At 42.9% G+C, this 10001-nt stretch overlaps 1 protein-coding gene across 2 annotated transcripts in view; it reads right to left on the bottom strand.

The window, feature by feature from the left end:
• Nucleotides 1-347: 347 nt before the first annotated feature.
• Nucleotides 348-10001, bottom strand: part of fnip2 (folliculin interacting protein 2) — a 17512-nt gene continuing 7858 nt past the window's right edge. For both annotated transcript variants that reach the window (XM_083532818.1, XM_083532819.1), the window contains exons 3-17: nucleotides 8353-8445; nucleotides 8165-8265; nucleotides 7810-7884; nucleotides 7181-7239; nucleotides 6922-6993; nucleotides 6645-6780; nucleotides 6307-6508; nucleotides 5968-6056; nucleotides 5658-5804; nucleotides 5410-5579; nucleotides 4492-5176; nucleotides 3469-3625; nucleotides 2752-2952; nucleotides 2537-2652; nucleotides 348-2128 (exon numbers count right to left, since the gene is read on the bottom strand). In XM_083532818.1, coding sequence (XP_083388944.1) covers nucleotides 2050-2128; nucleotides 2537-2652; nucleotides 2752-2952; nucleotides 3469-3625; nucleotides 4492-5176; nucleotides 5410-5579; nucleotides 5658-5804; nucleotides 5968-6056; nucleotides 6307-6508; nucleotides 6645-6780; nucleotides 6922-6993; nucleotides 7181-7239; nucleotides 7810-7884; nucleotides 8165-8265; nucleotides 8353-8445 — 2382 coding nt within the window. In that variant the 3' untranslated portion in view covers nucleotides 348-2049. The remainder of the gene's footprint in view (nucleotides 2129-2536; nucleotides 2653-2751; nucleotides 2953-3468; nucleotides 3626-4491; nucleotides 5177-5409; nucleotides 5580-5657; nucleotides 5805-5967; nucleotides 6057-6306; nucleotides 6509-6644; nucleotides 6781-6921; nucleotides 6994-7180; nucleotides 7240-7809; nucleotides 7885-8164; nucleotides 8266-8352; nucleotides 8446-10001) is intronic.

Raw genomic sequence — 10001 nt, forward strand, 5'->3', positions numbered from 1 at the left:
GACTGAATTAACCCGGATGACTGTAGAAGCCAAGTGTGGTATTTTTTATTGGAAGAAAGCGCAATTTAAAGGTTGTGTTTTCTGTTTAAGTTTCATTTTGTTTTGTTTGGTTAAGTGGTTTTAAGGATTTGAGGTATGAGATTTCCGCTCCATGGTACCAGTCTTTCCCCTGATCCGGCTACTGATAAACTAAAAGAGACCGAGTATAGAAGTATCTGATTACCTTTTCTTATATACCCGTGGTGTCTTCAGCCTGTGGGTGCAGAGTTGCAGGTCAGCTTCTGACCTAAATATGTTTGCTTATAACCATATGTGTTGAAATGAAAATAAGACACAACAATTTGATGTTTTTTCAATTATGAGAACTTTATTTAACTTTATTCCGTCTCCGAGCTTTAAACTTAAAAAAATCAAAAATGCAGCCTGTGTGGATTCTTCAGCGTTTCTCAAACACCACGAGGAGACCTTTAACCCTGGCTTGTCTTACATGTCCGCGATCGGGACTGCTTTGAAAAGCAACCGTGAGGTAGAATTTAGTGTAGAAAAATAACAAACATTCTCTGAATATTAAAGAAAAAAAAACGTAGGAGTAAAATGAAGACTGGAGATTTAGCCTGAATAGAGCTGTAATGTGGCTTATTCTGCACAAAGCTATTAGTAAAGTATATCGAGTATAAAACAGTATGCACTTTTAACATACTTTTACACAGTGTATAACATGGTAGCACCTGATCGAAGTTATCAACCCACACACACCTTCTTACATGAGGCAGGCAAACACATAAAAGGAAGCTGTTAATGAAGTCTTTTTTTTTTATGTAGACTACTTGAGGACATAACGTGTATAGAACGATGACTTACATGCAGTAGGAGCTGGATATGGAGATAAATAAGACCTGAATAGTGCAAAAAATAAACAAAACAAACAAACAAAAAAATCACCTCAATCTCCACCCAGCTCTAGTACAAAATCTTTACGTTGGTCTGTAAACCTAAATGCCACCACAAGAGGGAGACAAAATACAAAACAACTCCTGTATAGAACAAATCTAAGCCGGACACAAATTCCGGAAAAAAAAATACAGAAAATTATTCATTATAATTAAGTACGGTTTCTGGTAATAAATAACAAAATCTTATGCAAATTCAGATTCTGTAAAACAGCGATCAGCCCGTTTCTCCACATCTAAACGAATCACAGGATTTCCAGTTAACCGTAATTGAGCACGCCTGGCTAATCTGGATGGGTTTCCTCGATCGAGCTCAGCAGTGCTGGATTACTGTAGGAATGTAATTCTGTATGAAAGCAGATCTTTAGGAACAGAGTTTGTGATCGCTGCTGTAAACTAATATGCTTTTCATGAATGTTTGTCATTTATTAAGTGATGCTTGTCCTGGTTGCTTCAAATTAAATCGTAGGCAGCACGTGTAGATCACAGGTCACCCGGAACGGCGACGTTGTGGTGGGAAAAAATGTTGAAAAAAATTTGCAGTGCAATAATATTTCATCAGCGGGCCGCAAACTAAAACTAACAGGCGCATGTTGGGAAATGTGGCCGGTTTTAACCTGCTACGCTTCGCTGACTCTTACCGGATTGCCTTTGCAGATCTGAAGCTGGATTCCAATTTGTCTGAAATAATCCGTGTTATAAAATAACAAAATATCAACAGAAGGGCCACTTTTCCGCATCGCGCTGTGCGACGCCATAAAAAGCAGCGTTACTGAAGACTGTTCCAGTTTTCCTTTTCTTTTAAGACAAAACAACCTTGTGGAAATTGTGCATATAAGAAAATAAAAAAGCTGATGCGTGCGCACACACACACACACACACACACACACACACACACACACACACACACACACACACTAACACACTCAGTCTGGAGATGATGTAAACCTTTACGATCTGATCTCTCTTAATAGGCTAATAACGTGATCCTGATTGGTCTGACATTCCATCCTCATCACTCACAGGGGCCCGCTCCTCATTGGTCGGCTGGGAAGGCAGGAGAGCACTTTGATTGGTCGGTGTAGTGAAGAAGGTCTGCTCACAGGAGGATCTGGGCGACGTAGGGCGAGTGTGTGCTGGCCACAGCCGTGAGTAATGGAAGATCATTGGACTCGATTCTAAAACACACACATAGAATCATTACAAATCGTTGTTTAATTTTCTCACCCTCTGTGGGCTGGAATATATTATACGACAGGTGAGTGAAATCTCAAATCTGATTGGTCAGAAGACCAGTATATATGAGGTGTGGGTTTATGTTAATGGTAATAGCAATAATTTGGGAAATGGTCGGAGTAGAAAAAACACTTTGGGAGCTCCTCATTAGCTCTGCTGTGTGTGTGTGTGTGTGTGTGTGTCAGCAGTGTCTTACTCTGCTGCGTGCGCTCAACATGGCTGAGCTTTGTACGTTTCTCTCTTCTGTATGTGATGTATATATTAAAAAATATTATGCACATTATTTCTAAACTTGTGTGTGTGTGTGTGTGTGTGTGTGTGTGTGTGCGCGCGCACACAGTGTATCTTACCCCAGCGCTAGTCCCAGTTCCTTCACGTTAACCCGTCTCTGTCCACTCAGATACTCTGCCAAAGAACAGCTCTTAAAGTAGACTTCCTGCAAACGGTCCTCCAAGTGCATGACACACTGCACACACACACACACACACACACACACACACACGTTTAGAAATAATGTGCATACGTTTTAAAATATATAGATCACATACAGAAGAGAGAAACATACAAAGTCGGCAGCCATGTTAAGCGCATGCAGCTGCAGCACAGATGTGAGGAGTGTGTGGATGAGGTTGGAGACCATCACGTCTCTTCCTATCTGTCCTGGCTCACACACACGCCGCTGAGTCGTAGCCACCTGAACAGAGAGGCGGTCCGTATCTGCCACGATGCACACGGCCTCAGCGACCGGCTCGTCCAGCGCAGGGTGCTGCCACACACACACACACACACACACACACACACACACACACACACACACACACACACACACACACACACAGTAATAAGTGCAATGAATTATATTATATTGAATTACATAAAAAATCACGTGTTAACGCAAATTCATTTTAACGGCCGCGCGCATTTCTCTTTGACCATTTTTTTAAAAATATAACCCGTTTTTGGTTATAAAAATAAAACTCCAGCGAAATAAATAAAAAAAAAAATCGCTCAACATTTGTTTCACGGATGCGTGAAGTCTCAAATCAAGCACAAAATGATGCAAACATCCGGCAATTAAAACGGTCCGTGTGGAAACATAGCAAAAGTTCTATTTGTCCATGGCCATGTTTATTAGAGTATTAAAAACTTTTAAGATACATTTAGAACAGATAAAAATGTGTGATTAAGTTGTGATCTAATATATAAATCGACTGACAAAAAAAACAACATATACACACACACCCACACACACACATTGATGTTCTGCTCAATCAGTACTCACCAGTACTGTATGTTCCAGGTCGGCCATCAGACACTGCTTGAGGCGTTGATCCGAGGTGACGCCGTGCAGGACGAAGTCAGGCATGTACTGAGGACTGTAACCTCCAAGCAGAGAGCGGCCAAAATGATTCACGTCGAGGTGAAGCTCCATGTCACAACTGGATATGAAAGAAAACCACAAAACCACATGAATTCAAATTACAAACACACTCCTGGGGGACACACTGTGTTAGAAGGGAAGTTTCTTGTTTGCTGTATAAACTCTTTATTCTGAAGAATAACATGGCATGTGTGCTGTAAAGATACGAGAAGACAATCCTTCTAAAGCAATAAAAGATATATATTAGTGGATCGATTACACTAGGGACCAGTAACACACAACAACCAACAATTTTGCAGTATCAGCATTTTTGCACTACTTTCATGTAAGGCCCTGTGAGTCTCCGGTTCAGAGTTTTCTTCCAATATGAAAACCCAATAAGATATTGCATGTAATAATCCACAGGTGGACAGACGTTTTTATCTACAGAAAGCTCGTGAAAGCTTTAGTGTGCTTCTCAGTCACATGTTTTAGTTGCCTTAATGCATTACTAAATCATAAATACGTATTTTGTTGTAATATAATAATGTATGTTGTTTTAGCTGACTATTTATGTGCATTAATACTCGCTGAGGTATGAGGTTTCGATTATTATCCTCTTCGGAGAAAAAACTTCATTCTAATATAATTAGTTTGCCAAAGTATCATTGACTGGGTGAAGAAGTGAAAAGAGAAACCAGAGAAAAAGCTGGAGAAGCTTTTAAAATAACTATCAATCAGAACCTGGACTTTATGGAAGAGTGACAACCCGTATGAAAATCCTGTTTTAGAGTTTGCCAGAAATTGTGGAGACTCAGGAAACATGTCTGACGGCTGAATCTTCACAGTGAAGCATGCTGGTGGGAGCATCATAATTATAATGTACCGTGTAATTTAGTCCAATCATGAAGTGTGTGTGTGTGTGTGTGTGTGTGTGTGTGTTACCTGGGAAGCGGTAGTTCATGTTGCTGCGTTTCATTTCCCGTGCACGTCTGCCCATGCGACTGTTCCTCCTCATCCGAACTGTCCAAGCTCCCCGTTGAAAGCCGACTGGGCATCTTCCTGTGTAAGCCCCGCCCACACTGATACGGACATTGACTGTAGTTCTCCAACTCATTTGGGCTGCCGATCATGAAGTGCACCTTGTGCATAGGAGGGCTAGGATTGGCCGAGGAGCACTCTAGTCCGGCCCCACCTGCACATTCGTGAGCACAGTCCATGCGATCATTGGCTGTTTCTAAAAAGGGGGAGGAGTCGGGTGATTCAAAACTGTCCACCTCTGTGCTGGTTCCTTCCGAGCTGGAAGTCGGATCGCTAGAATCCGCGTCAGCCACCAGTGTTTTCTTATTGGTCCTCCCGGGGTTGAGAGTAAATGTTGCAGCTTCTGACTCACAGATGAGCGGTTTCTCATTGGTCCTCTCAGGGCAGGGGGTGGGGTTAGTGATTTGAGAGGGGCACGGATTGGCAGGACTGTCCACCTGGGTGTGAGGAAGGGAGTTTTCCTGGAGGTCAGAGCAGCGGATGAAGTAGGAAAGGACGTAGAGGACGCGCTGCACCAGCTCACGTCGGCGCCCCACAACCACAGTGCGGCACACTCGAACGGGAGAACCCAAAGCACCGTATAGATCTCCTACACACACACACACACACACACACACACACACACACACACACACACGTTATCTTTCACACACAAGTGCTGTGAAAGTGAAGACAGAGAAAGTGTCTAGCCAAGACTGCCAGTTGGTTTTGTGTTTGTGTACGTATGTGTGTGTGAGAGAAGAATGTGTGTAGCCAAGACTGCAGTGATCTTGTGTGTGTGTGTGTGTGTGTGTGTGTGTGTGTGTGTGTGTGTGTGTGTACCTAGCTGAGCCCACAGTGGGTTATATGGGTGACACTTGGCCAGCAGGTCCACCGTGTGAGACAAGTGTTTGTGGTAAACAGCTTTGATTGGCGGGTGGTTGCTTGGCATCACCGTGGGAACCCAGGCGAGGTGATACATAAGAACAGCAGTGACGAGAGACGACAGGAACCTAGAGCACAGAACACACTGTTATTGTTTATTCTGACCTGGATTTGTATGTAATTAAGCTGAATGCTTGTGCACTAACTGGGTTTTGGCTCCATGCTCCATGAGCACGCTCATCTCCTTCAGGAAGCGCTGACACAGCTGGGTTCGCTCGGCACTCTGGGATACCAGGGTCAGCCAGATGGGCTCGGTGATCCGTGGAGCCATGTAGAGGTTCCATACGGTCATCCTGGACCATATTAATCACACAACAGTCCAAGATCAGACACGAACCAGGCAGCCTTGAACAATCAAGCACTAAAACTTTTTTTTTTTTTTTTAATCAACACACACACACACACACACACACACACACACACACACACACACACACACACACACTGTCTCTTCACCTGAATTCTCCCAGTGCCTCCATAACCCGGCACAGATACACCTGCACCCGCTGACTGGGCTCTGCTATTCTCCTACACACAATCATTGCCTGAAAACACACACACACACACACACACACACACACACACACACACACACACACACACACACACACACACACACATTTATTTTCATCCCACCAAACCCACCCCCCTCTCTGATCATGTATACCAGTCATTGTCCTATCAACATTTTCCAGACGAGTGCACAGTGCCTCGTCTACACAAAGAGCTCCAGTGTCCCGCAGACACTAAAGGTCACAGAGACGGCCTGGTCTGACCCCGCGACGCCTCACTCACCCTCTCGATGGCGGTCTTCAGTTTGTTCATGTGAGACTCAAACAGCGGGAAATGGGAGAAGAAGAACTCCTGAAAGCTCTGGTTCTCCTCCTCTTTCTCGGGCAGGCTGATGATGATGCTGATTGCGATCTTCTTCCTGCGCCCGAGCCCGGGGTTAGAGCTGCAGCTCTCATCCGAAAGGCTGAACATTTCATCCGTGCTCCTGATCCACACACACACCAACAAACACGAGTTTAAAGGAGAACATTTCTTACAGTTTCAGGCTCCTTGCAAAAGAAAACCAATATTTTTCTCCTCAACATCTTTTCTTTACACGAGCTCATTTTGTACACACTCACCAGCGAGGGATCAGGCCGTGCTGGAGGCTGGTCGCTTGGCTACGGAGCCATCGCCGTTGGTAACTGCTGGCACACCCGCTACTGTAGGACGAACCGGGCGAGGGAAGGGGCGTGGCCAAGAGGCTGCTGAGTGACGCTGTACAGAGAGAGTTACACTGATTGAAGGTCATAAAAAAAAAGGACACCAAAAATCCTAAAGCAATTCAGGTTTGTTTCACGTCAAGAAATGAAGAAATTACTGAAGTAGGAATAAAACGAGGGGTTTAGGGGCGTGTACCTGAACGAGCGATACCACTGTCACTGTCTTCACTGTGTCCACGGCCGGGCATGTCCACAGGATTACTGTGAGCTAGAAAATGAGATAAGGATTAAAAACACACACTGGCAAATAAGAACAGAGCAAAACCAGAAATGTACCATAAAATCCTAAGCACATGACAGGCATTTCTTCATATCGAGTAACAGTATTAAACGATATACTGAGGTCTGTGTGTGTGTGTGTGTGTGTGTGTGTGTGTGTGTGTGCGTGTCTTTACCTATACTGCTGCTGTGACTCGGGCACGTCTGACTGATCGAGTCCAGGCTGTCCTGCAGACTAGAGAAACACAGAGAAGGTCAGAATCGAGGTTGTTGAATCTACACATGCCTCATGAGCAGATTTTGGAGGAAAAGGGGCGACAGGAGATCTCCTGCTACAGAGATAGAAACCCTATCGAACACTTTTGGGATGAATGTGAATGCTGACTGCACCCCAGGCCTCCTCACACCACCTACATCAGTACCTGACTAACACCCTTGTGGCTAAATCTCTACAAATCTTCATAAAGTCTAGTGGAACATCTTCCCAGAAGAATGGAGGTTATTATAACAGCAAATGGGGACTCGATGTGAAATGAGATGTTTAACAAGAAGCACATACCACTCGTATGCACAGGTGTCCACAAACTAACCTTTGAGAGATGTTGTGAGGTAGTGCTCCCTAACGTTCCCCATGTTCCTATGATGCAGGGGAGCTAACACCAGTGTGTGCCTTTGGTTGTTTTGCTCTGGTACTGTAACTTTAATAATGAATTGTAATGACCGCTACTTTAGCTATGTTTATGAGCCCGAGACCGAACTCTGAGATGGTGACTGTGAAACTCGAGAGCTGATGCTTGAGACTCACGTGTTGGTGCTGCCTGTGTTACTGCTTCCACAACGTGCTGAGAAAACCTTACTGATCATCAGCTGCGGGGGGGACCTGCTCAACACACACACACCAAAACATACTCAGAAATTCAGATTTAATGCGTTTATTTAAACTAATTCAAATTTCAAATTTTTTCAAATAAGCAGTCAAATAATCCAGCATTACTTATAATGTGCATTAATTATGTGCATATGGTGTTTAGTTTTAATGCTAGTGCATGAATCTGTTAATCAGCAGTTAAAAGTGCAGCCACAATCACTGTATTAAATCCAGATTCAAACTTATTTATTAAGATCTTAAGAATAAATTGAAAATAAAAAGATAATCGTACCGGATGTGGTGAATCTTCAGCGTGGATCCTTTGTAGCTCATAGCGACGGAGCCAAACATCATCTCCCCGAGCATGTTCACGTCGGAGGATGGTCTTGTGTACTGAGTAAAAACACACACATTTACATTTGAACCTCCAAATTTCAGAATAAATAATGAACTATTTGAATGCGCTTGTTATAAACAAACCTGATAAGTGGGCGGAACTTCTTTCGGCTTCGCCTTGCAGCCGATTTGGCACGCCCCACTCCTGGTGGGCGGGGTTTTCGTCTCGTCAACATTCTGTGGGCAGAAACGGGTTTAGAAAATCTTTCTATTTGCTCTTCAGTGTTGTATAGTGATTTACTTCATTTAAAATTACACGCCACGTCCCAACACCTGAGATTCAGCGGCCCTGCGATGTTTATCCAACTGATAATTGCACTAATTCATCAAACCACCTCATCCAGCTGCTGCTCAATGTCCCAGATCAGACTAATTACCCACAGAATAAAGAAACTAGTTTATCTGTGGAGCTCTTAGCAACTCAGCATTATAAATTAACAACTAGCTGGAATTCAAAATAATGTTTAGTAAATCAAAGCAACAACAGCTATAGAAAACTGACACGAAGGTTTCCTCTGGATATTTAAAGTCAGCCAACCTCGGCATTTTGACCCGTATCACTGGGTAACACACTCGGAGGAAATCGCAATCTGCCTTCTTCTGCATACTTGAACTCACACCCCCCTAAATTTGGCGAGGGACACTGGGCTGTTGAGGAGAGAGGAAGGAAAGTATACCATCCCTCCCAAACAGAAAAACGTGTTGTTTCGGACTCTTAGCTCCAAGGTGGCTGTGACATCATAGCGATTATAAATTCCTGAGCATAAACCTGATGAAGTATTGTGGAATATTTCCAACTTCCTCGATCAGTCTTACACACGCAGCTTATAAGTGCATGAAATAGACTGGTAAAGTGATGACTGGTTTTATGTAGTATAGCACAAATACTAGTAGGAATTACATCTTTAAATAAATATAAATCGGTCAACAATAACACAAAAAAAAAATCAAATGATCGCTAAATTGCTGTTGTTCAGAAGAAATGAACATTTTAGGATGTTCTTTAGTGTGGGAATGAGAACTGTCCTGAAACTGTTCCTGCACCGAGTTTGGTTTTCATCAGGCTCAGAACTGTTTCAGGAGCATTTAACACAGTGTTTTAACATATTTAAGAAAGTTGATTTTCTTGATTGACTTGTCCGTCCTTATGATTTAAAACCATGATTCATGCACCATGTGCTCAGAAAACATCAGCAGTTAACGATCACATGACGATACACTGCCTGCCTCTGGAATACTTTTGACATAATCAACACCATAACAATAATTGTGAAGGAATGATTTTTGTCTACAAAAGTATTAACTAAGTATTAAGTACTACAAAATTAACTTTCATTAGAGCTTCCATAAGAACAAAGCCTGACCTGGCAACATGAGTAAACAAAATCAAAATCACTGCTAGAATCACTGTCCAGTATAAGATAACACCACACACACACACTCTAGCTTTAGCACTGAACAAACAGAACCTCACGTGACCGCAAACGATCATAAAAGCATGTTCACTTTTAACCCGCAATCCACACAAAGAGAAAACAAAGGAACAGAGAAATACATTCAGATGCGCCTGAAAGGAACCTAAAACACCGAGCGCACTTGGTTCTGGACTCGGTTCTGGATTTGGTTTGGACCAGCAAAATACTAGCCTTTAAATCCATCCAAATAAAAAGATTTGATTTGATTTAAAGAATTTCTTAATTATAAATTAATGTAATTTGCTTATAAATAGTGTG

Source organism: Silurus aristotelis (assembly GCF_946808225.1).
Source record: "Silurus aristotelis genome assembly, chromosome: 27".
In the NCBI taxonomy this organism is placed as follows: Eukaryota; Metazoa; Chordata; class Actinopteri; order Siluriformes; family Siluridae; genus Silurus; species Silurus aristotelis.